The following is a 26,601-nucleotide window of genomic DNA, read 5'->3' as shown; positions in this document are numbered from 1 at the left end:
TTTTTTCATATATATTTTTTCCTATTATCTATATATATTCATCTTGGTTTTATTTTTTTGACTTTAGTACGATAATCGTGCAGTGTGACACTTGTGTCAAACGGTACACGTGGCGCCATCTGTGTCACCCAGACATCACTCGGTCCTCCACGATGATACATGCAGCGCCATCTGTGCATTGATGCAGCACGCACCGTGTCACTTGATGGTTTGCCTCTATCATTCGATGCACGTGTATATTCGGCTATCGCACGACACGTCCGATTTTTGGCGCACAATTGGTTAATAATCAGGGGTGTTTCGCGCGAGCAAAATCGCCGAGATAAATTATACGTGTGACAATTTTCGAATTGTCTCGTTATCACCGGTGTCCGTGACGGATTTGCGAACGACCCTTGGTCTCTTTTGTCTACTGGAGGTGAGTTTTCTTAGCCCCCTTGCAACATCTCGCTGCTCGCCGTGTCGTGACCGTTTACGGTTTACGGTGATGTGACATAATGCCGAGCATTTTCGCATTCTCTGCAATGCGTTTCCTTTTGACATGTTCGCCCAAAAATATGCCTAACCTATATCTTACGTAACGCGGTAAAAACGCCGCGGCCGTCAATAGGCCGCCTCGCCGAATTCTTTCTTGCTCGTGAGCTGTCTAAGGACTGGGTAAAATTGCAGGTGAAAGAGAGAAGCAATGCCGTCCGACGCGAAAAAGAAGCAGCAGCAAAAAAAGAAGGAGGCTGCGAAGGCGAGACAGTCCGGAAAGAAACCGCCACAGAACAATAATCAGACGAAATCGGCCGACGATAGCAAGGAACAGAGTCCGACGTTGCAGAATGGAACCAACGGCACGGCTATCAGCGCCGAAGGCAAGCGAAGGATTATACTATCTTTTATCTCTTCTTTAGAAAAATTTACACTTGTCATTTTTTTTAGTTATTTTCGAGTCATTTTTTAACGTTATTAATACAATGTCTAAAGGGAAATGTTTAAGAAATTAAAACACAAATTATATATTTTTTTTAAATATTATTTGTAAAAATTTCTCAATATCTTTAAAGATATATACACACACTTGCTTTTTTAAATATTTACCAAATTTATATTTAGATTTTATTTTAGTATGAATAATAATTAAGAATAATTTCAATACTTTTAGTTTGAAAACATTCTAAAAGTTATTCAAAATATTGCTATACATGATGAAATGAATAAATTTAAAACAATCTATAAAGTAAAATAATTAAGTTTTTAAAAAGTATTTTGAAAAGTTATATGTGTTAACATAATTTATTACTAAAATATAATTAATCTTTATAATTGGTACATATATTATTTACTATTATACTTTACTATTATTCTCTCTCTCTCTCTCTCTCTCTTATACTTTATTGTATTATTCTATATATATAGATTTGTAATCATTCTGTTTACAAAACTATATGATTCTATAAAATATATATTATCTAAAATATAAGTTATCTTCAGAGCTATTTGCAACTACCCATGCTTATTTCATCAAATATTTGTATTGACATATACATGTTTGCAGAGGCGTTATGTCTGAAATTGGAAGCAGATGCCAGACTCAATGCAGAAGCACGTTCGTGTACCGGATCGCTGGCTTCGCATCCGCGCAGCCGCGATATAAAGATACCTAATTTTTCTATTACTTTCCATGGCTGTGAACTGCTGCAAGATACCATGTTGGAATTGAATTGCGGCAGACGTTATGGTTTATTAGGTCTAAATGGTTCTGGAAAGTCTACGTTGTTGGCAGTATTAGGAAATCGTGAAGTTCCTATTCCTCAGCAAATAGATATTTTTCATTTGACTAGAGAAATGCCTGCAAGCAATAAAACAGCTTTGGAGTGTGTGATGGAGGTTGATGAGGAGCGTGTACGATTAGAGAAACTTGCTGAAGAGTTAGTAGATTGTGACGAAGAAGATGCTCAGGTGTGTTACAAATCATTTATATTCGTATTTACCATTGAAAAATTTTTATCTAAAAAAAAATTTTTTTTTTTTTTATCCACAAAATATAGGAACAACTCATGGATGTGTATGAGAGATTAGAGGATATGGCTGCCGACACGGCGGAGGCTCGTGCTGCCCATATTTTACATGGTTTGGGTTTTACTGCGAAAATGCAAAAAACACCTACCAAAGATTTCTCAGGAGGTTGGAGAATGCGTATAGCTCTTGCGAGGCATGTGAAAACTTTATATACATTTGTATACATATATATGATCATGAGTGACAAAAACATCACTTATATATATAGTATATTATTAAATGTAAAACACATTTTTTTGGTATTTCTTTTACAGAGCACTTTATGTAAAACCGCATCTATTGCTACTTGATGAGCCAACAAATCATCTCGATTTGGATGCTTGTGTATGGCTGGAGGAAGAACTTAAAACCTATAAACGAATTCTCGTTATAATCTCTCATTCTCAAGATTTTCTCAATGGAATTTGCACCAATATTATTCATGTGAATAAAAAGCAATTAAAATATTACACTGGTAATTATGAGGCATTTGTTAAAACAAGGTAAGTTACAAGAGATAAAAATATTCCTATATCTTATAATGTCATCGATTCTTTAATTATATCAATGTTTTCTTTTAGAATGGAATTACTTGAAAATCAAGCAAAGCAATATAACTGGGAACAAGATCAGATCGCGCATATGAAGAATTATATTGCACGGTTTGGTCATGGTTCTGCAAAATTAGCTCGACAAGCTCAATCAAAAGAAAAAACTCTAGCGAAAATGGTGGCTCAAGGTCTGACGGAGAAAGTTATCAATGACAAAGTATTAAACTTTTATTTTCCTTCGTGCGGAACGATTCCGCCACCGGTTATCATGGTTCAGAATGTTAGTTTCCGTTACAAGGAAGATGCGCCTTGGATTTACAAGAATCTGGAATTTGGAATCGATTTAGATACTAGACTCGCATTGGTTGGACCAAATGGCGCTGGAAAAAGTACGCTTCTGAAGCTGTTGTATGGTGATGTATGTATACTAATAAATACACAGTCTACTTATTAATACCTCACACTCGATACTTTTTTTTCTTGACAAAAGTAATATCGCGTTGCAGTTGGTTCCGACAAGCGGAATGATACGCAAAAACAGTCATCTCCGTATCGGCAGATATCACCAACACTTGCACGAACTGCTGGATTTGGATATGTCGCCTCTTGATTACATGATGAAGGCTTTCCCCGAAGTCAAAGAACGCGAAGAGATGAGAAAGATTATTGGTCGTTATGGTTTAACCGGACGTCAACAGGTATATAAAAATTTATCAAAGTGATTTATTTGAGAATCAATGCTCTATAATGAAAATATCATTATATTTTATTTCTTTTAGATTTGTCCCATTCGTCAACTGTCCGACGGTCAACGTTGTCGAGTCGTATTCGCCTGGTTGGCTTGGCAAGTGCCTCATCTGTTGTTGCTCGACGAGCCTACTAATCACTTGGACATGGAAACGATCGATGCCCTCGCCGATGCCATTAACGACTTTGATGGCGGCATGGTCCTCGTTTCGCACGACTTTAGATTGATTAATCAAGTATGTATATTTTTCTATAGCTCTATTTCGATCTGATATTGATATATATCTTCTATGTTCAATGTGTAGGTTGCTGAAGAAATTTGGGTGTGTGAAAATGGCACAGTTACAAAATGGAGTGGTAACATTCTAGATTACAAAGAACATCTCAAAGACAAAGTCCTGTCAGATAACCAAAAGAGACAAAAGGACTTGGCAAATCGGGGTAAATAATGAGAGATTTGCTGTATTTCTCTCTTTTTTTTCTAATGCATTATGCCTCCATTTATAGAAATTTTTTTGCGAAGAGTCGTAATACACTAATTATCATTGAATATATATCAGTGTTTCAATGATAATCGGTCCAATTACTTAGTTAATTTATTAAAGTATTAAGTCGAAATTGTGGATACTCCATTTGACAACCCACAAACGGTTGTGGTGCATTATCCGCGACACACTAGAAATTTAGAAACCCGAAAATCTCGTGTATATTGCAAATTAAATCTAAATAAATTATGATTGATTAATCATACTATATCTTGAATCATACTATATGAAAGTAGGAAAAAAAGGACGAAAAAACCAGTGATTTCTCTCTTTTATGAATAAATTCTTTATTCTTAAAAATTTTTTATCAGTCTATAAAATAATTTGATTCTTTTGAAGAATATAAAATATCGTAACATGTACAAATATATGCAGGTATGGTCGTGATTATATAGTCCTAAAATACATTTTTATCTGTATACGTATATAAATAACTATGATAATATAATATATGGAAGACACACTGTTTCCAAATATATTTCTATGTATTGCAAAATATCGATTCTTAATGAATCGCGTTTTAAACGATATTAAAATATATTCTTTATGTGATACTTTCAATATAAAGCACCGATGAATTTTCACCAGTAAATATGAACTTTTGTTCATTTTGAGTTTTGTACCTTGAGATCAGCAATGATCTATATGTATTTGTCGCCCGAAACACGTTCCTATAATGTATATAATCCTTTAATGTATATACTATATTTGTGAATCTAGCAGTTTTATTATTATATTACGTGTAACTTTCATTGTTGTCGCAGACGACAATGAACCCAAAGCCATAAAAAGATAGTTGGTATACCGTCCGTATAGACAGAGAGTTCGACATAACTCCGCACCGGTCGGCGGGAGTATGCATAATTGCATTTTCTCCTCTTCGCAAAAAGGAAAGACATCTAAGATCAGAAAAAAAAAAAAAAAATAGAAAACTGGAAATACTCGAAAAGAGAGATTCTATTCTATTGTGAGAGAAATGCCCATTTAAACTGGTGTAGAGGCTGGGATGGAACAGGCAACTTCCTGAGCTAATGCCGCATTTCTCAAGACCAACAGATGCGTGTCCATGTCATTCAAAGCCTGATCGATAAATGCCAATTTTCTGGCTTGACTCTTTGGCACGCCATGCTTGGTTACTAATGCTAAGTGAGTCACAGCCAATACCAGAGCTGCCACTCTGGCTTCTAATAGCCTGGCATCCAATGGTGGGTACAAACTGCGGACAACATCGTCTACACGAGGTGGTATACGTCGGGCAACCTAAGCAGAAATAAAATGTAATAGTTTGATTGAAACAGCGCAGAAAAATAACATACAATACTTGCACATACATCTACAATTTCCAATGGAACAGTATTACTGTTGACAGTTCCAGCAATAGTGGTGAGACTGGCTGCAAGAGCATGGCAGGATCGAAGCACTGCTATGCAAGGTGGAGCCAAGCCAGTAGCATCGTCTACCCATCTAAAGTGCAAAAACATTATCTTTCTAATAAACTGTATGTAACATTTAAATTTTCACAAAATTAATCAACAAGTAAAAAAATAAGAAATTTAAACAATATATCTTGATAAAAAAATCATAATACAAATTTGGATAAAAATGAGCTAATGTAAATATGACATCTATTGATACATTATATTGCAGCAAAGTGTTTATAACTCTATTCACACCTTTCAGCACCTGCTAGCCACTCTTCGCTCTCCCATACATCCAGTCCCAAGCCGGTGATGTTCTCTCCTTCGAGTAGATCGGAACTTAACTCCGCAGAGTCCTTTTGATTCTAATAATGAAAAAAAATTGTCACATTTCTTCCTGGACAATTTAATAATTCCAACTTCGTTGTCAAACTCACATAGTAGCAACGCTGCCTACGACAGATAACTAACAGCACCAGAAGTGCCCCAAGGAAGACTGCAGCTAATGCACCCAGCGCAACCGCGACCACCGTTTCCATACCAGTGGCAGTGGTCGGTGATCCAGCATTGCTCATGGATATCGAAGAACTCATAGTATATATCGAATAGGAATATAGCAGTGGCTACCAATCGACAATTTGGCGAATCGAAACGTCAATGAAAAAACTATCCGGAACGGGAGACAGCATCAACCATTGGAATTACACTGACATTTGAAACAAAAAAAATGTCAACAATCACGCAAAGAGCAGAGTTTGTCGTGTGATTACTCTCCCCTCTCCCGGCTCCTGGTGACAACGGTGAGAGGCGGAGACTGTCACGGATCTTTAAGCTCCATTCATCGTACGAGAAGACACTAAGGATCCAGTTTGCGACTGGCACGTTGTTGAACAAACATCAACAGATGATCGAAGCATTACATTAAAGTGTTGGACGTTGGACCAATCACACATGGACAGACTTCGTCAAGACATGCTTTTTACATTCCCGCGCGGTAGCCTGTCGCTGGCAAATTTTGCCTTATCAGCGATTACGTTTCGTCGAGGCGCTTTATTCGTTCCGTCGTCCAACTCTCCTTCGAGCCGAACGGCTACGAATCGTGGCTTGGATTCCTTTCAACATCCACGCGATCGCATGTTTGTCCTCGCCCTTGACATAACCTGTGTCATTCTGCGACGTTTACTTCAAATTCAACGTCAATCTTGTATCCATCAAGTTGTTTTGATGACTGTCGTTAACTCTATAACGGATAAACCCCAGAGAGATCTTTGCAGCTGATACACTGATCAAAGAATATACATTAGGACGAGTGTAAAAGACTGGGCATTGTTTGTTTGGAGATAACATTGAGCTGTACTATATAGGATGGACAAAGAAAGCAATAGTGCGATACCCAGGTTGAAACAAGATTATCTGCATCTTAAGATGGATCCAGTACCATATATTCTTGCGGAACCAGTGCCTACCAATCTATTAGAATGGTAAAAGATATTTTGTCTAAACAAGCGCAATTTTATCATGAGTTTAATATTCTAATTGTAAGATTGTCAAGATTTTTATTGGTTTCAGGCACTATGTGGTTAAGGGACCAGAAAACACTCTGTATGAAGGTGGATATTATCATGGGAAAATTATATTTCCAGAGGAATTTCCATTTAAACCACCTAGTATTTATATGTCTACACCTAATGGCCGATTTTGCGTCAATGCAAGACTGTGCTTGTCTATTTCTGATTATCATCCTGAAGCGTGGAATCCAGCATGGAATGTATCTACTATCCTCACTGGCTTGCTTAGCTTTATGGTAGAAATTTTTTTCTATATAGAATTATTTAAAAGATATATCTTTATATCAAATAAAAATTTTATGATTTTATATTTGCAGATTGAAAAAACTCCTACACTTGGTAGTATAAATACGACAGATTATGAAAAGAGACAGCTAGCTATGCAGAGTTTAGAATACAATCTCAAGGACAAAATGTTCTGTGAGCTCTTTCCAGAAACTGTTGAGGTATTACTCTGTTGCATTGTAGAATAAATATAGACTAGAAAGTACGTCATTATTAAATTTGTCTATATAAATTATGATTTGTTATCAAATGTAGACAATCAAAACTGAACTGGAACGTCGGAAAGAGAAGAGGCCTGATGAGCCAAGATGAATGGACTGAATTTTCTACATTTTGCAGACGTCAATTCCTACCCTTTTCTCTTAAAAAGATTACAAATCAGTATTTTTTTTATTATTACTCAAGTTATAGACATAATAGGTGATTGACATTATCAGCTATACAGCATTTTTTATACATCAATACTTAAACAGCTAAAATTATAAAACATTCCATAAATGTTTGTTATCTTAACAAACATATCTGTGGAAAATAACTAAATAATCACCTAAATATCTATATAAGTGCTTGGACGTTTACACTATCTGATATTGATAGATATTGTATGCTCAATTTATTTGGTATACAATTTTTAAGCTGTGTATTTATGACACAAGAGTCATAATGTTTTGATTTTTGAACATAAAAGAATAATGAAGATATTAACGAGAAAACGTACGCCAATAATGAAAAAATGATATTTATTTTCAACATTTATATTTAATTATAATTTAGCATTTTTTTTATTAACAACATGCTAAACATCAACAGAATATTGAACAGATCATGCATCTATGCAATTATCAATGGATAAAAAATACAATCTCCGAAAATTTCTAAAAAAGGTTTCTGGAAAAACTATTTAATCTTTTGATAATTTAATTTGTGTACATTTATCTTGTCAAAAATATGTAATTGGATTTTTTGTTGATTAAGGATTGAAAGAAGTGATATTTTTTAAAAGTTTAAAATATTTAGCAGTTTAATAATTGGTAAGTCTTTTTATATTATATATACAACTAAAAATTAAAAAATGAAAGTAATAGAAATAAATTTTCATATATTTGAACAAATTTTGGTCGATAATATAGAACAGCTTTTTTGGATCCCCCTCCCCCTTAACCTCCAACTCCTGCAGGCCTATTTGGCAGTCACAAAAATTTACCCAGGACTAACGGTTTTTAATCACAGATTCTATTAATTATTGCTTTAATGGTATTTCGTCGGTGTCGATTGTTGTAAAGTGATTTTTTCGATTGAAAAATTTATTTGAAATATTAATTTTTCCCGCCAATATGGCAACACTGTGCATAAGCGGACGAATTCATTGGGCTCTGGTGAACTTCGTCATATGTTTTCCATTGTCGCGCGACAGTTCGCAGCTGTCACATTCCGTGAATCGCCAATAAGTATATGATCATAACGAAATATAACGTTCTTGTCCAACATCTTCCGCTCCGAGTAGTTCCAAGAACAAGATTCATCTTGTTGCACGTTCGTCCTTGTCATTCTGCACAACGTAACCTATTTCACGCGACGTCTGCAAAATTGGTAACGTTATCGTCAATTCCGCGAATAAACCCTGCCAAGAGATCGTGCTAGCTGGTTTTGTATAAAGTTTGCGATGCACAAACATTTGGTGATTCGACGGTGCTGAGACGGTGACGAAAAAAATCTCGCGAATAAATACGTTGTCTAATTTGTAAATATCACGAGAGCAATCAAGTACGAGCCGTGAAGATTTTTGATAAGCTGGGCGGAAAATATATCGCGACGAGTGTAGAAAACTGGAAGATAACGTTTGTTCGGAGATAACATTGGGCTGTATGGTAAGGATGAATAGAAAAACCAACAGTGCAACAGCAAGATTGAAACAGGATTATTTGCGACTTAAAAAGGATCCAGTACCGTACGTTCTTGCGGAACCAGTGCCTTCGAATATATTAGAATGGTAAATGTTTTATCGATATTCTATTTCAACTATTTGTTGATTTCAAATACAGAGTGATTAAATGTACAACTACTTGTTTTAGGCACTATGTAGTTGTAGGACCAGAAAAGACTCCATACGAGGGTGGTTTCTATCATGGAAAGCTCATATTTCCAGGAGAGTTTCCGTTCCAACCACCTAGTATTTATATGACCACTCCTAATGGTCGATTTAAAGTCAACACAAGATTATGTCTATCCATTTCCGATTTCCATCCCGATACATGGAATCCAGCATGGAGCGTATCCACTATCCTTACAGGCTTGCTTAGTTTTATGGTAAATATTCATATCTAGAAATAATTTCAAGAATATTGTTAAAAAATAATTTTATCCTTAACGATATTGTATTTACAGATTGAAAAAAGTCCTACACTTGGTAGTATTAATACAACAGATTATGAGAAGAGACAGCTAGCTGCGCAGAGTTTAGAATACAATCTGAGGGACAAGATGTTTTGCGAGCTCTTTCCAGAAACTGTTGAGGTATTTTGTTGTATACTATATATATGTACATTCGTATACTGTCAATGTTATGTCGATATGTTATTACTAAAATTAAAATGTACTAATTGATGATGTGAGATTACATGTGATAATATTGCAGGCAATCAAAACTGAGTTGGAGCGTCGAAAAGAGCTCGAGAAACAAGCAAGGCATCAGTCAACTGCATCCGAAGTCTCTTCCTTGATACGAGATCAATTGCAGAGAGAGCAGAGCCCATTGCATAGCGCGCTGGCCAATCTCGTCGTTATTATCGGCTTTGCAGCGTTCGCGTACACAGTGAAATATGTATTGAGGAGCATAGCTATGGAATAATCTGAATTTCAAATCACAACGAAAACGAAATGGGAGAGACATGACGATCATACGCATATATTTTGAAATATGACAAAGAACACAAGAAAACGCTACTAGGCTCCCATATTTGCCTGTTAATCTACCTTTCGAATCTGTGCAACACTCGGTTTTGCACGATTCAGAGAACTTTTGCCAGTGGAACCTTTGAATAGTTTGATAGATTTTTATATCAAAGTTGATTGTAAGATACAAATTCCGTATTATAATCGCGAATTCTATCCAGCTATTCATGAGCAGCATTCAATGAGGAAGATTTATCATAATTTCTCTTAATTAAGAGAGACAGTAACAAATGAAATAATTTAAACGTAGTGGCTTCCCTTTTTTATATCAAATTTGCACTCTTCAATGTAATTAGTGGAACTAAGTTTCTTCGCTTATGATGCTGCAACACTTCCTTTTTTTGAATTTTCTATACTTTTAAGATTACTTAGGGCCAATTTCACCATTATCGGTTACCTCTAACCTCAGGCTAAACTATATCTTCGTCTCTTTTTCTTAAACTTATCTGAAAAAGACAAAGATATAGTTTAACCTGTAGTTAGAGTTAACCGGCGATGGTGAAATTGGCCCTCAGAGTCAAAATATATCCAGAGAGACACATTTTACGCAATACAGCTGCCTAGTCCTGTTACAGATAATCTCTTGGATAGAAATGCACAAATTTATCGCACTTTACAATGTGCCAATGAGAATTTAAAAATGTAACTAAATCAGTTTATGCTTGGATTATACTTGACTTATTCATTAAACAAGTCTGTTTTGTAAATATTGTAAGAACAATGAAGGATGTCGTATAGAAACAGTGTCTTGATATTGATATAACACAAAGATCAATCTGCCGAATACAACTGTATTCATTGCATCATAAATGATTATCTTGAAACTTTCTTTTAAAAAAAATTATTTGATTAACCTTTGCGGTATATACGAATGATATATGTATATATACATATATGCCTTTTAAAAGTAAAAGCCCATTTTTGAAAAATGTATATATATATTGTATGCCTATGCATTATAATCAATTTATTACATTTATTTTTGCAGATGTCACAATTGAAAATTAAACACTGAAATGCCTAAAATATTTGATTGTAAAATAGTGTGATATGTTATTATTTCGAAGAGTAATACATTTGATGCGTTAAGTTTGTTAAATCAAATATATGTTGTGTTGCTAACGCCTTTTGAATCGCAGAATAGAATGTTTCATAAGCCACTATAGCATAGAATAGCAATTGTCTCGTACCATACGTAGCGAGCGCTTTTAGTCTCAAGCGTGCTGTGTGTATGTGTGTATATATATGTGTGTGTGGATGTGCGTGCCCGTATGCGTATGTAACGAAGGGATTATTATATTTCTAATATACTTTAGATTATATTTATATATTATTTAAATGGCTCGTAGGATTTTTTGACTCATGAATTTCTTCCATTTAAATGTTTCCAACATTTCTTCCTTGATTAACACAAAGAAAATGTTTATAATATATACAAATAAATTCACACTCTTCCATGATTATTATTTATATTGAGAAAAAAGAATATTTTTCATAACTGTTGGATGAATTTAAATTATAATTTAACATACTAAGAGTAAAACCATAACTGATTTTTGTATATTTTCCAATAACTCATTTCTATGAGCCACAATTTTGAATTTTATTATGTATAATCCTTCAATAGTGATAAAATAATTACAATGTATACTTTACATATTCTACCATCATATATAAATGTGGTAGATATTGTAATTATAACATAGTCACGACAAAATAATGTAAATATAACATGTTATTATTGCTAAGCATATAAGCATGTGGAATATAGTTTACTTATTTGAGAAGATGTTTCAAGATTGTCTCATTTAACATCTAAGATCCGTTCAATCCTTTACACAGCACATCCAATTTTACTCACTTTTATATATGTATATTTCATATTTAAAGAAATACGTACAATATATATTTTAAATATTCTATTGTGGAAAAAGCTATAGATAAAACAGATATTGTTTGTTTCAATATCAAGATATTTATAGTTTTCGAGTTTTGTACACAGATTTTTTGAATTATAAGTTTCGAAGAAAACTAATTTTTTACAGAACTGTTTGAAATTAAGAGAAAGATATAACGTTCAACTAAAAATTTTGCTTCTGTGTACAAGAATTTATTCCATAATGATCATTATGTATCATTGTAAGTAAAAATTGTATGTAATTCAATAATCTTTTAAGATAATTGTAGAGTGCAATATCACGCATGTAACATAGGAGTTGTAAGTAACAGAGTGAGAATTTTTACAGTTCTCTCTCTCTCTCTCTCTCTCTCTCTTTTTGTAATTGAGGAGCGATCACGTCTATTGATAATTAAGAAAAATAAAATAGCAAATCGTTACATTTCGCAGGTCAAAGGGACAAAAGAATGATATAAATTACTTTAACTCGCTTCGTGAGAAAGAGGGAGAGAGTTGAAATAGAGGAACAGCATTCTCTTATCGTGGTACGCGGTTTACCATTTCGGTAAACTGTTTGAAATCTCGCGCGCTGAATGCTTCGTTGTTCAAGTGCGCTCGGGAGGAAGGACATATCCTGTGAACCGAGCGCGCGTCTTCTTGCCGATGCGATGTCGTGTTTATTCCTTTTTACGCATCGCGGATAAATCGGGGTACAGCTAAGTTTTCTCTTTCTCCGCGTTAGTAGCTCTGTTTATATTAAATCTTTCAAAGTCTCACGGCTGTGATGGTACTAGGTTAACGTAGAGTCCTAAATAATATATTAATATATTATTTAGGACTCTTAGGTTAACGTATAACTTTTAATTCAACTTTGCGTTTGAACTTGACTACATACCCTGTATATATTATATTTGCTTTTGTATGATTTATTAACAAATTCTGCAACTTGTATTTGTAATATTTAATAATTTTTCTAAGCTAAATTTAAAACCTATCTTGATTCATAAAACGTAAAAATTTCTCGAGCATATTCTATTTTAAAGATTATATTTTTAATTTTCTCTTTCTCACTTTACTCTCTAAACTTTATGTAACGTCTGTTCCATTTTTAATTTCTGTCATTTTTTTCTTCTATATAGGCTAACGCGGTAAACTGGCCACATGTCGCGGACGTGATGTTTTGCTTCTTATGCCATCGTCGTATTGATATAATCTGTTTTAATCTGAGCAAACATCCCGCAAAAGAAGCAAACAGCAATTTATTCGACCACAGAATAATAAGGAAGTCGCGCCGCAAGCAGCCGCTTTTCCATCGAGAAGCCGCATCTGTAATCTCACCCTCCGATGCCGCTAGCAACACCCTTCCGCGTCCATAACGGTCGCCCCTTACATGTAAATCATCGAGAAAGGCGCCAGGACACTTGGTCTCGCTTCGAATCCTGGGTAAATAAGATGCACGTGTCCATGACAGCATATATCGCGCATAGTTGATATACTCTAATTGAAATGATCGGTTTTAAAACTGATAATGAGAAAAAAATTTAATTTGACAAAAAGAAGGAAAATGATGGTAATTGCTTTGTAAATTTATATATCTTAGAATTGGATACATATATATTTGAAATAATTTTTAGCAAAAAATGTATACATTTCTATTTCTATTAAAAAATTTATATTTATATTATATAAAATTTTTAGATATTTTAGACTTTGTGAAACTAATATGTATCTAAAATATTATCAAATTAAAATGAGAATTGTTTTACGATGTTTTTAAGATACAAATTAAGATTTTTTTTTTATTGCTTGCGAATTCAGCTTAGATACGTTTATTTGATTTACCATCGTATATACATTCCACATAGTGAATTTCCAGTTCTGTCACGATTAAAATTCAAAGTTGTCGAGCTTTTATGTATCCGTTCGATACCGGAAATGAACGAAATGACTCTCCCGCGAGGGTGATTTAGAATGTCGTCAATCGCAGGCCGGAATGGTTCGTGGAATCGTTTTACGTCCTCGTTCCCCGGTGGGTGGGACGAAACGATGTCTCTCGACAGAAAGAGAAGAGAAGCGAAAGCCCGAAAATCATCTTCGAAATAATTAACTGTAGGGACGAGCTCATTACGCGGCTTAATGAGCTGCCAGCGGTGCGTTGCGTCGCGTCGTGATGCTGATACTTGTTCGAGTTTCGAGAGAAAAGAGAGAAATGTTGTGTGACGCCCTGTTCGCCGACTGGTAAAAGTATTGCTTGTATTACGACAGTGATTTATCGTGACTAGAATCGGCATGGTCTGATTTGTCAATTTAACAAGACGCGCCTTGTCACGTCGAAAATGAGACAATTAGTCGAGCAAAGTTTAACAGTTATAAAGTCAAATTGCACGACTTGCATTGTTTTGTACAACTGACCGCGAATCTCTCATGCTAAAAGGAATAAACAATTATAGTTACATGATAATTTGATACGATAAACCTGCGCGAACTGGCTTGGCTTTATTATATATAGCATAAGAAATTGTAATAACTTTATTAATTTTTCTAAAACGACGATGAGAGAGAAACTAATAATTCAATAAAATATGTAAAAGGGGTAGATATGCAAGTATATCTATATAATACGATAAACCTGCGCGAATTTTAATGTGTTTGTATTTATTTTTTACAATTATTCAGAGTCCTATTATAATTCATCAGCAACTAAAAATTTTTATTGGCTTTATTTACTTTATTATATATGGCATAAGAAATGGTAACAAGTTTATTACTTTTTCTAAAACGACGATGAGAGAGAAACTAATAATTCAATAAAATATGTAAAAGGGGTAGATATGCAAGTATATATTTGTCTCTCTAGCTCTCTACATACTTGGTTTATTTTCATTGGAGCCTTCCTCTATATTAAACTAATAATTGTTTTATTTTGTATAGTCTCTTCTTCGATGATGGTTTACTCAAGAAACAAGTATTCCGGTCATCAGCTTCCCTCGTGATGGATTTTCGCGCGTTTCTATTTCTATCCTTGATGACGTCTCTCTCTATCCACGTGGTCGTTCTATCACCGCGGGACTCGCACCGGAACCCCGGCACGGTGGTTCCTCACACAGTATTTACCCACGTTCATCGTAGGAGAGTGCCATAATCCGGCGTGGAACGGTTTACTGCCGACATAAAACCCGTCGTAGCGTACGAATAAGCGCGCCATCACGGAAGAAGGAGAGAAGAGATTGGCTCTATTCAGATATAAATATATGCAAGTGGAGGACAACACATGATGGAAAAGCACACACTTCCACTGGTGCTAACGATGGGCGATTCATCATTCTTGAAGAAAACGAAAACAGTGACAGAGATTGTGATAATTTAATAGGAAAAAAGGAGAGAACAGATGTTTGTCTCGGCAACATCTCCGACTTGCACTTTTTTCGCGCAATTCTTTTCTCTCATTGTCAGCGAACTCACCTTTTTCTCTTCCAGTCACAATGCAAAGGTAAATATTTTTTATGCGTAAACAATATGTGATATCAACAATATAAAGCATTTTGAATAAATTTGAGAGAGGTTGAACTCTGAGGTCGATATTCCAAAGATTGCAGTTATAATCAATTTTTTTTTACCGAATTATAATAAGAATTAAATTAGATATATAATTAGAATAACTACTAAAACACCCGATATTATTATCGCTTTTTTATTATATTTTCCACATATATTTTTATATATCAAAAATATTTTTTTTATAATATCAAACTTGGAAGAATTTATTTTTTCATTGTGGAAATCGGATTAGGATCACGTTTCGTTGCGATCAGCCATATAACGGTAATGGAAGACCTGTCTAACTTTCTCTCACGGGGTGATCCTGGAAATCTGAGAAACCGCGCCTAAACTAAACATAGCGACCCACCGCGCACAGTGCATGACGTTTTATTTACGAACTCGCAAAGCCGATGGAAATCCTTCTAGCGGCTCCAGACGCCGATTATACTGCAGCGAGCAGCTTTTACGAGTTCTAATGTTTAATGTCACTATTACGTACCGCTGTGTTGCTTTTTGTACTCTTGTCATTACATATACACATTATGTGTGTCGGATATGTCATTACGATACAGATGCAAAATACAGATTTATATACACCAATGTTATTCAATTAGCATAATAATTTTAATGCTTTGAATCAATAGTGATTGATGTCAAATTAATTACAAATTTTGCTAATACAATTTTGTGTTTTTACAGCTATAAATCAAGTTTAAATCCATTGACTTCATCCATTGACCTACTATGATGATTGACGATACTAAATGAGATATAAATTTCCGAATTACAACAGAGTTTTAACACGTAAGTATAATATGACTTACACACATGTATAATTTTATATCTAATCTTTTCAACTATTTTTCCCACTGATTATGTAATCAAATTGATTTAGCTTTCGATAAAAAAAAATTAAAGTTTTGAAATTCGTACATATATAACATATGTATCTCTGATATTGGAGAAATATTTCTGATTTATAAAACATTAAAATTTAGAGTTTTTAATTTATTTAAAACAAAAAGGTTTTTTTTTTTAAAAGAGAAAATTTATAAAATTTATTAAAAGTTAAAATATGTATGAAAAATAGATTTGTCATTTGAGTCTAATTAGTTTTCAAAGGATGTTAGATCGAAATGAAGTAGTCGAGTTGGCAAAGATAGTAACATGCTTACAAAACCATCTTGCAATTTCTCATTCTCGCGCTTCAGCATCCTTGGATGCGAGAACAGAGCGGAGAGAGGAGAGCGGCATCCCATCCGATTTCACACGATTGGTCCAGGCAGAACACAATGACATGGCTTTCGACCAATGAAGCGAGCTGGGCGTCTCTGTTCAGGTCCGTTGCTTGCAATAATATTTGCACTGGCACGTCTAATTCCATTAAGGCCGCCACCGTCGTCTCTCGGATGGAGTTTGATAAATTATTTATCGAGTCTTTTCCGCCCGCTCTCTTCTCCTCCCTCGTTCTCTCATTTTTTTTTTCACACGTAACCGCGAATATATCCTTTTTTTACAACCTCATGTGAATTTTTTGTAATACATTTATAATGTGTTTATAATATATTTATATAATTTATGTGAATTTTTTAATTTATAATCTGAGAATGTGTGTATATTTCGCAGATTCACCAGATGCTCGTCTCACATCATAAGCGTTCGCAAGATCTTCAAACAATATATTCACAATTACAGAGAATATCCGTTAGTTAAAAATTCTTAGAATATCTGTCGACGGAGATAAAAGAGTGACTTGATTTAGAGGGAAGTGAAAAAGAAGGAAACATATACTCTGAGATATTTTTTTCCATCATCTCTTTTTTCATTTATCGCAGTAAGTATAAAAATATTGTACATTACAAATGTGCGAACGAGAGCGCTCGGATAAATAAGCAAAATGCGAATAGCATCGAATCGACGGAATGGATATCGAGATATCATCGTCAAAAGCTCTGTTAAAATCTATCACGCAGCTATTTACAGAATGCTATTTACGATCATTACATAGTAACACGTATATACAAATGATGAAAAAGATACATGTGTATATTAACTCGTGATACACAAAACGCTCACGGCTCGCATGAAGATAATAAATTATTGTATTAATTGACCACTTGCTGCAAGTTGTATTTGCAAGATTTATTATACATATCTTCTCTTTTTTTGTTCTATCCAGTAATACATAAAAATATATTTAAACAGACAATGCAAATCTCCTAAAAATTTGCGATTACACAATAATTATAGCTTGTGAAATGTCTTTCGTTTTACAAATTATATATTTTTTATTGTAAGTACATATATGTATTTTCTTGTTGTTGTTTGAAAAGTCAAAATCTATACTACTGATGTTTCATATTGTGATAGACGAAGAAATGTTTTGAATTACTATGTGCTAGTTTGTTTATGTTTGTTAATTAATTATACATTAATATTTAAATGTATAGATTGAAACGTAAATTTAGCATAAATGCTTATAAAACGTGCATATTTGACAAAAAAAAACATATAAATAAAAAATAAGTATTTAATTACAAATTAATATCGATATATCAATTCCTATTAATACGAATCTATCAATTGTTATTAACATCTCTGAAGCATATCTACTCTTGATTGTGCAATTAACCGAGATTTTGCAGACGCACCCAAATTCGCGCGATTAACACCGGTAAGCACCAGCTGAATTTCTTTGCCAGTCTGCTAACGTTAATTGGCCCGGTAAAAACATTTATCAACGTTTCGGCCGGGGCGACAGTCCAGAGAAGGAATCTCGACAGCGGGAGAACCGCGTCGCGCGCGCGCGCTCCTGTCGTTTTTATTCGTCGCGTAACGCGCCGGTGCCGACCATAAATCTCTTTGAATTCAATTAGCCAAGACACACATCCAACATTCGGCGTCTCCCGACGAGAGGGCCTTTTCGGGAAATCCCTCCGATGATGTTCTTCACCGCTCTATAAAAACAAACCCGACGCCCCCCCCCCGCCGCCGCCTTCGCTATGCGATGCATCTACCCGATTTAAATCTGAATTGATCGTTAAAAATCCGTCCCGTAAACGTTAAAACGATAATTTGAATATGGGTCTGCCTTTCAAATTGTCAATTTCCAAAGTAAAAAGTACAATTTTAATAATAAAATATTGAAGATTAAAACTCTTTCCATTCTTTATACAATTTTGTAAAAAAAAGTTTGCTATCTCTCTCTCACTGTCAAATAATTTCGCTCTCCTAATGATTGACTGATTTATTTTGACAAATGCGACTGCGATTTTCCCGACAATTTTTCTAGCAGAGACTTTTTTTTGGATACCCTATACGTAATGGCGGCGGCAAAAGAAAGATGTCGAGAATGACCATGACAGCTGTTTCGCTTCGCGGAGGCCTAGACAACAAGCTAAGCAACGACGTACGCTCGTTCAAGGACAATCCGAAAAGAGCCCTCACCTTCTTCCTCTTCTCCCATCCCGTTCTTGTCGCGTTGATATAATTGCCGGTATTCCCAAAAATAATTTTCCCGCGCTAGCAAAGAGATCCATCTGTTGCTGCTTTGACAGAATGTTCAGCCTATATGTATTTACAAAATGTTTGTGAGAATTTAATCATCAAGAGTGCGTCGATTACTCGAATTTCGATAACGTAAGAAATGTCTCGTATTGGTATAATTTTTATTCGACTCCTTTTAAGCTATAATGCTTCTGTACTTTGTGTACTGTTATCAATTTAATGTAATTACAACTGATATAAATAATAATTATGGAATTGATATATTTTAATTTGTAATTTATCTTGTATTCACGCGTGTTTTTTTTTGTATATCTACAAGCAACTTTTCAAGGCATTTATCATATTTATTTATATTTCAATATATACATTTGCATTTAGTAAATGCAAATATGTGTATCTATGATTAACAATGTTAACATATTATAGAGCTCGTAATTTATAACATTTCAGCTATCTAACAATAAGCATCATCATAATAGATTTTAATTTCGCTTTGTAACAATTGGCTTTTGTAAACTGAAATTCTCTCCCACTATACATTTCTCAAATTTGATCATATGCAGAGTGAGAAAGCAGATAAAAGACATTTCATCTTGTGTACATTAATAAAAAAAAAATTAAGGAAAGAATAAAGAAATAGCTCGATCCTGATGATTTCAAAATAGAAAAAAAAGATACTTTTATTTTATGCCTATTCGCGTGTGTCGAAATTGCGCGCTTATCTTGTCGGCCGCGCTTTTTTTTTTTTTTGCCAACATTCAGTACCGTAATAAAAAGCCGAAGAGCAGCTTTTTAACGCGGCGTGTCTTCGTTAAGCGGTTCAAAAACGCGGCCGAAAGAGTTTGCTTTGACCGGTTTAAAATAACTAACGTCATTTGGAATATTCACGGTGCCAGTGCCGTGAGTATACCGAAGTATACCAAAGTCGCGACGGATATTTTACATTACGATACGCGATGAAGAAGCCGTCGACGCGACGGCGAGGTCCGTCGGGGCGATTCTGTCATCTTTGGAGAAAAAAAAAATAATATTATGCCCGACTGATGGGCGCCAACTCGTTAACTTTCTTCCCTTCTCACTGTTTCTTTAAGACGATCCCGAATCCGGCGATTATCAAATGGCTAGATGCACGATCGTCCTCTTTTTGGGGTAAAATATATTGTAAACGAGAGAGTGGCGATTAAGTATTGTATTTATATAACAGTTAAGCTGTATAAGTTGAATCTTCACACGATAAAAATCCACTTAAGGAAATAAATTTCGAAAGTAATTCGAATGTTTTAATCGAAGATCAACTATGTCAAATATATTTTAATATGTGAGATGAATTTTTTAGAGGTTTATCCTATATTTTGTATATATGCAAAATTAAAATTCACTTGCAAAGTACATTTGCATTTTCTCCGAAATATCTTGTAATAATTTAAATCTAGTTTAAATTTGATATTAGAATGTAAATATATTTTTTACATGCAAATATATATATATATATGTGTGTGTGTGTATAAAATATTATTTGCCGTTAAGAGTTATGAAATTTGCAGTTTATCGATTCAATTTTGCGGTGAACATTTCGAAAGCAAGTTTAGTGAAGCTTGTAAGATTCAATAAATCAACTATGCAAAAAGATTGTTTGGACAGACCGGGTAAACGCTCGTAAATTTGGCGTTAACGGGCTGCAAGACGTGCTTTCGAGAGGTAGCCAAAATGAAGAATATAAATGCAAGTGAGGGAATCTCCCAGCAATAATCGATTACCCGTCGTATTTTATTGTTATCGAGATATACCCTGCGATATGAGAAATCATTCAAGAGCTTACACTTTATCAAAAGGTGAAAAGGGGAATTTTCCGAAAATATTATACATTCATTTACTTGCGCAACAACACCAGTTGTTTTTCACTCTAATTTAAATCCACGCGAGCAGGAACAAAGATCCATCATGCCACGATCGTTGTCGTTCTCGCGAAGAGATAATTTCCTTGATTGATGCAGGTGCGTGACGCGGCGTCGGTTAATAAGCACGCTTTGCAGCGATGCGACGCGGTACACGAAGAGTTGTCGCGCCGTTAATAGTCCGATGAGAAGACGTAAATTATTGGCTTACATTATTGCGAGCGAGAGCGAGCTGCCGGGCGATGTCGCGAATTAACGGAGACAGAATTAACTGCCGCGATTAGATTTCAAAGCGAGCCGGAAGAAAACGCCGTGAACGTAAATATTATTATTCGTTATTTCGTGAGATCACAATCCTATATATAATAATTTATTTTGTTTCATATATATATATATATATATATATATATAAAAAAAATCAGAGTTTCCGAAGGGACCGACGAGAGTAACATTAGCGTGTATAGCAAAGCCGCAAGAACATCTATTTCATTTCTTTTTCTTCATTTTTAATTCTTCAATTTTCTTTCATTAATTACTCTGCATTAATTTCTTGTTGATATAAATATAAAATAATGATGTAAAATTCAATTTGATATAATAAAGATTTGTATACTTGTACGCGTATTATTTATTGATTTAGCGATCTGATTGAAGGAACAAGATATTCTTATGGCATACATTAAAATTTACGAAAATGTCTTGTGTAATTCTCTCGCGATCTTACCTTATTAAACTTTAACGTAATATGTTATCCTAATGGCCGCTTATTTTACAAATTCGAACTCCAGTCACCTTCCATTCGCCAAACGCTGAAAGCGTAGGATAATCTTTCATGCGCCATAAAAGTACTGGGTGACGCTGCGATTTCCCTCGCGGCCAAAATCGCACTTCTGGAGCCCCTCTCTGAAATAACAGATATTTTATCAGCATCATCTCATTATCATCTAATCTTAATCTATAGAAACGATTACATATACAGTATTTCTCTCCTGCAAATTGTTAAAAGAAAAATATATAGTAACGTATTTTATAATATATCGAATTTCTTCGTACATCTGAAAGGCCCAGGAGAATATATTAAGGCGAATGAAAAATTAGAGATTGTTATAATTTTACATAAAAATAAAAAAAAAAAATTAATCGAGTACTTGTAGATAAAAGTTTCAATTACTTGACTATCTTTATGTGTGTGAATTATGGAATTTCTTAATTTATTCTCCATATTATTCTTTCAGGAAGCCTCGATCTTTATTTTGACAAAGAGATACGAGAGTGAAGATTGAGAAGAAGAGTCGGAGAAGAAATTGAAGAGTAAAAGACGCAGAGAGATATTACACGATAATTCTGTGCGAGGTTCAAAATAAAAGGGAAGCAGTGGCATCGTGGTAACACGCGAAATATCTTGAGGCAGCGGTTCGAATAAAAGAAACGAACGGTATGTATTTCCGTCTCGCGAACTCGTCGCAAAAGTCGAGAACATGACGGGCCAATCGGCACCGGCTTCGAGCCATTAGTGTCCCGATATCGTTAGTTAGAGTTACATATACATCATTGCGCTATTTGGCATGTACCGGATGGCTTATGTCGTTCTCTGACTGAGATAAGAATGAATTAAATGATTTATAGATCTATGCTCGACAGAGTTAGCAATGAATCTCAATGCGAATAGAATTTTAACAGTCGATTGTTTATTTTTATTTTTTTCTTCGCTTAATTTTATTAAAGAATTTTATATAAACATTGGTTTAAAAATATTTTTGAAATCTTTATGTTACAGTATATTGGCTGAATTTTTTGTGTCAAAATTCGTTCTCCGTCTTCGATACAAGCTTGTGACATCATACATATATAGATTTAATTTAACACTCCACAAATTTCACGTCTATCTTACTTTAATTCAATGAAATGATCTAATCTTTTTGATGAGTTTGTTTTCGCGAATTGACTCTTGTATGATACATTTTTGCTTTCCCACAGGTAAAAATTGAGCGAGAATGAAAAGCTAGAATAATAAAGAAAAACAGATAGAATAACAAAGAAAAACAGCTAGAATAACAAAGAAAAACAGATTAGATTATAACGTATCGTCGATTCACTCTTTCATATATCAACAACGAATTTATGATTAATATTTTTCTACATTTTATGTCCGTTTATTTTTATTATAACTTTTCGATTGAGCCAATGTTTATATAATATATTTTTCTACTTATAAAATTTACATACCGGTTTTTACAAGCTTTGATCGTTTAACTGTAGAATATTCTGTATATAATGATGAGATATATAGCAAGCGTACGCCGCGTATTTATTATTTGAAATATTAAAAATGAAAATCTCTCCACTATCTGTGTATAAATATCTCCACTGGCTATCTATGGCTATTTATGACGGATTGTAAGTAGATTAACTATCATAAAAACAATAAAAAACGCAGACAACATAACACGCGATATGAAGAGCGAGCTCCTTCAAAAACACTCACACGATGTAAGTGCTCCTCTAAGGCTCGTCCATAGCGTGTAAATGACAGGAATCTGCAGACGGGAGTCTGTTTAATTATGCTGCACTGTAAACAAGCCGGGGTCACCCCCGGTTGGTGTAAACACGTACCTACCGCTCTACGGAAGAGGTGCCGACGGAGACAATCCTCGAGCGTCTCTCCAAATAATGTGCAGTCGGTATCGTAAGCTTGCAGCATCCCTTTGCTGCAAGATGGTTACTCACATTATACACACTAAAATAACTACAGTCGAGCCTCCGTATTCTTAACGTTATAGAAAGCACCGCCTTTTTTCATCTGATTTTTTCACCTTCTTATCTCGATTCCAGATACATAATGTCATTCGCACACGACGACACAAAATCCACCAAAGTAGTAGAAAAAGAAGCGTAGAATGAGCGAAGAATACGGAGGTGAGAGAAAGAAGATATTAGGAATACAAAAGTTCGACTGTAAAGAATGTTGCATAAACATAGATCATATGTAAATCTGTAATATGACGTATGAAGGATTTGGAAAGCTCCATTGGACTTCCCCGACGTAAATTCTTAGTTTGTTTGAGAAATAGCAAAATGATTTGTAAACATTGGACGAAATTATGCTTGTAAAGTATTTTGAAGGAAAAAACACTTGGAAGCTTTCGAAAAACGCTTGGAGCTTTCGAGCTATACGACCCATGTTTATATAACATTTTATCTTCAGTGTGTAGATTTGTTCCCTGACGTACACCGAGCATGCATTAAGAACATGTAACCTCTCGTACATCACCACATAAACATTACACTCGTTGAGATATATTGTAATATATTAATCTCGAAATTACCTATGTTTTCATTGCTCTCGTTCCTATCGGAGCTACACTTGAGCACATGGAACAGGAAGTCGATGTACCTGGCGGCCAACTTGAGAGTTTGGATCTTGCTGAGCTTGTCGCTTGGAAGAGTAGGTATGATCCTGCGAAGCGCGGCGAACGCCTCGTTAAGACTCTGCGTTCTCTGACGTTCACGAACATTCGCCATTGCCCTTTGATTCTGAGTCTCCTCGTCGCTCTGACCGTTCTTGCGACGTATCTTGATCCTTGTCGAGGAAGCTGCGGTCGTAATCTCGCCCTCGGACTCGTTGTTACTGGTACCGCTGAGCTTTCTCTTCTTTCTGACAGCCGGCCTGCCGTCCGCGGCACCGTAGCTCCTCGTCGACGATGACGGCTCCGTCACGTGACCGAGTTCTGGGGTCTGCTTGCAGTACCTCGGGATATGATCAATCATATCCCCTTCAGGTTTGTAATCGATCACCTCGGGCTTGTATTCGATTACTTCCGCCTTGTATTCTACCACAGGTACTCCATCCACGGGATGGTAGGACTGGCTCTGAATTGAGTGGACGGAGCCGGGTGCGACCATTTCCTCGGCGCCGCAGCCGCCAGGCGAATACACGTCATGGTGATGATACCTCGAGTTTTCCGAATTTTTATAGACAATGTGTGGAAGACTGTATCCAACCGAAACTTGATGAGGATAATCGGACTGCAAGAGATTTCGATGTTGCTCCGACACCGGGCCGCTCAAGTCCATTAAATGCGTCGCGGATGGCGTGAAGCTTTCGTAACACGCCACCGGCGAATTACTAGTGGAATTACAGCCATCGCTGCCGTGCGCCGTAATGTTGGCATTGTCATTGCCACCGTTACGCATGTAATAATTGCTCTGGATCGGTATGCACTGGGACGCCGGCTGGAGTGTCGATGTTGGCGCCGGCGCCGGTTGCGGTGCTGCCGCGGCTCCTCGCATCTTCCTGCTGCTCGACCCTGCCTCAGCACATCGAGGAACGACGTTTTTCTATTATCCGACACGTCGCCGGATACACGGTACCAGATTTCCTCGAGTAACAGCACCATCCACCTATCCACCGCTATGCCAGCACGCGAATTACGTACTAGCCCACATTTCACTGCAAACCAATGGATGGATATCACTTCTCTCAAACTTATACAGCGCGACACGGAGTTTGAAATTTTTTTTTACAAATAATTGTTTTTTTTTTTATCAACGAGAGGACAGACGAAAAAAAAAAAGATAAAAAAAGATGAGCCGAAAAGTGATCTACACAATGAATTGTCCCGAAACTCCGTTTTATATCTCAACCGCTCTCGGCGGTGTCGTCGTCTTTTCCTTTCCAGATGTTACTACACGTCTGAAGAAAAGCTCCCAACAGCGGCCCCGACCCCGGCCCCGACCTCGGCTCCGGCTCCCGGTACGATTTCTCGCGCCCGAAGACTCCCGCCTCCGACGAGTGTGACTGGTCCCGATTATCACTTTGTCCCCACCCATGAAAAGAGGGGAAATATATGAAGATTGAATATATATGTATATACATATATGTATGTGTGTACATGTAAATAGACCACAGGTCGCGAGGAGAAGCAGAGGGAAAGAGACGAAAGATGCGATGAAACGGAGTCGAAGACTATGCGAATGCATGATTGCAGAAATCTCGAATAAAGATTTTCAGATGTTAATTATTTCTCAAAAAAATCTCTATAAGTTGTCGTTGATTGCAAAATAATATCGACATGTCTCGATATTTAAAATCAATATTTTATAAGAAATTTTTTCATTGTTTGTTTTGAAAATTTTTTCAGTCAAACTCTTTTTATATACACGTGCTTATTAACGCTCTGGATAAATCTAACAGTTCATCTATTAAGCTGTTCGCATCTTAATTGTTGAGGAAAATAGGTGCAGTTCTTATTAAAAAAATACTTTTATTTATTTAAAAGAAAAATTATTTTCTTATTATTGAATTACCTAAGGATAAAGAAATAAAAAAGATATATAAATAAAGGGAAAAAAAGAAAAAAATAATGCCTTGTTTTGCAAAATTAATGTCACTTTTTGCAATCATTTTTAATAGGTAAAAAAAAGTACGTAAACGAGGCTACAAAACTGTGTATTTTATTTAGTAAAAAGTTCAGATAAAATTATTCAAAAGTATAAATGTGTATCATGTACTTGTGAAATATTTCAGTCAAAAATCACATATCCACATAGCATAAATCTCTACATTTTAATTCGTATCAATATATATATATATATATATATATATATATATATATATATATGTATGTATGTATGTATGTATGTATGTATG

At 35.3% G+C, this 26,601-nt stretch overlaps 5 protein-coding genes and 1 long non-coding RNA gene across 12 annotated transcripts; 4 read left to right on the top strand and 2 right to left on the bottom strand.

Moving 5' to 3' along the window:
* The first annotated feature begins 190 nt into the window (after positions 1-190).
* Positions 191-4,456, top strand: LOC140670902 (ATP-binding cassette sub-family F member 2). The gene is made up of 9 exons (XM_072901754.1): positions 191-418; positions 670-860; positions 1,544-1,947; positions 2,037-2,200; positions 2,322-2,549; positions 2,628-3,015; positions 3,104-3,295; positions 3,377-3,580; positions 3,650-4,456. The coding sequence occupies exons 2-9, from the start codon at positions 686-688 to the stop codon at positions 3,791-3,793; spliced, it is 1,899 nt and encodes a 632-aa protein (XP_072757855.1). The 5' UTR covers positions 191-418; positions 670-685; the 3' UTR covers positions 3,794-4,456.
* Positions 4,392-6,066, bottom strand: Tmem98 (transmembrane protein 98). The gene is made up of 4 exons (XM_072901756.1): positions 5,745-6,066; positions 5,563-5,672; positions 5,221-5,353; positions 4,392-5,149 (listed from the first exon to the last, which is right to left on the bottom strand). Exons 1-4 carry the CDS (start codon positions 5,898-5,900, stop codon positions 4,874-4,876), a joined length of 675 nt encoding a protein of 224 aa, XP_072757857.1. The 5' UTR covers positions 5,901-6,066; the 3' UTR covers positions 4,392-4,873.
* Positions 6,067-6,304: 238 nt separating this feature from the next.
* On the top strand, positions 6,305-7,703 carry LOC140670905 (ubiquitin-conjugating enzyme E2 J2-like). Its single transcript, XM_072901757.1, has 4 exons — positions 6,305-6,788; positions 6,877-7,111; positions 7,193-7,321; positions 7,416-7,703. Exons 1-4 carry the CDS (start codon positions 6,673-6,675, stop codon positions 7,470-7,472), a joined length of 537 nt encoding a protein of 178 aa, XP_072757858.1. The 5' UTR covers positions 6,305-6,672; the 3' UTR covers positions 7,473-7,703.
* A 797-nt stretch (positions 7,704-8,500) lies between these two features.
* On the top strand, positions 8,501-11,310 carry LOC140670903 (ubiquitin-conjugating enzyme E2 J2-like). The gene is made up of 4 exons (XM_072901755.1): positions 8,501-9,150; positions 9,233-9,467; positions 9,546-9,674; positions 9,796-11,310. Exons 1-4 carry the CDS (start codon positions 9,026-9,028, stop codon positions 10,006-10,008), a joined length of 702 nt encoding a protein of 233 aa, XP_072757856.1. The 5' UTR covers positions 8,501-9,025; the 3' UTR covers positions 10,009-11,310.
* A 1,090-nt stretch (positions 11,311-12,400) lies between these two features.
* Positions 12,401-24,345, top strand: LOC140671043 (uncharacterized). 4 transcript variants are annotated; one of them, XR_012047667.1, is made up of 8 exons: positions 12,401-12,719; positions 13,149-13,452; positions 14,941-15,499; positions 16,249-16,353; positions 16,761-16,888; positions 17,176-17,383; positions 22,187-22,386; positions 23,784-24,345. It is a non-coding gene; the product is annotated as an uncharacterized lncRNA (long non-coding RNA). The 4 variants fall into 4 exon arrangements; XR_012047666.1 differs by lacking the exon at positions 23,784-24,345 and adding an exon at positions 22,729-22,827; XR_012047664.1 differs by lacking the exon at positions 23,784-24,345 and having other exon boundaries at positions 12,401-12,746; positions 22,187-22,665.
* On the bottom strand, positions 19,702-25,777 carry Twi (twist). 4 transcript variants are annotated; one of them, XM_072902064.1, is made up of 3 exons: positions 24,278-25,774; positions 23,565-23,659; positions 21,725-21,854 (listed from the first exon to the last, which is right to left on the bottom strand). In XM_072902064.1, the coding sequence occupies exons 1-2, from the start codon at positions 25,239-25,241 to the stop codon at positions 23,565-23,567; spliced, it is 1,059 nt and encodes a 352-aa protein (XP_072758165.1). In that variant the 5' UTR covers positions 25,242-25,774; the 3' UTR covers positions 21,725-21,854. The 4 variants fall into 4 exon arrangements, with proteins under 4 accessions (XP_072758164.1, XP_072758165.1, XP_072758163.1 ...); XM_072902062.1 differs by lacking the exon at positions 21,725-21,854 and adding an exon at positions 22,833-22,953 and having other exon boundaries at positions 23,569-23,659; positions 24,278-25,777; XM_072902060.1 differs by lacking the exon at positions 21,725-21,854 and adding an exon at positions 23,160-23,488 and having other exon boundaries at positions 23,569-23,659; positions 24,278-25,777.
* Positions 25,778-26,601: the final 824 nt, after the last annotated feature.

This window comes from Anoplolepis gracilipes, chromosome 11 (genome assembly GCF_047496725.1).
Source record: "Anoplolepis gracilipes chromosome 11, ASM4749672v1, whole genome shotgun sequence".
NCBI classification, from domain to species: domain Eukaryota; kingdom Metazoa; phylum Arthropoda; class Insecta; order Hymenoptera; family Formicidae; genus Anoplolepis; species Anoplolepis gracilipes.
This window is presented reverse-complemented; position numbering and strand designations above follow the sequence as displayed.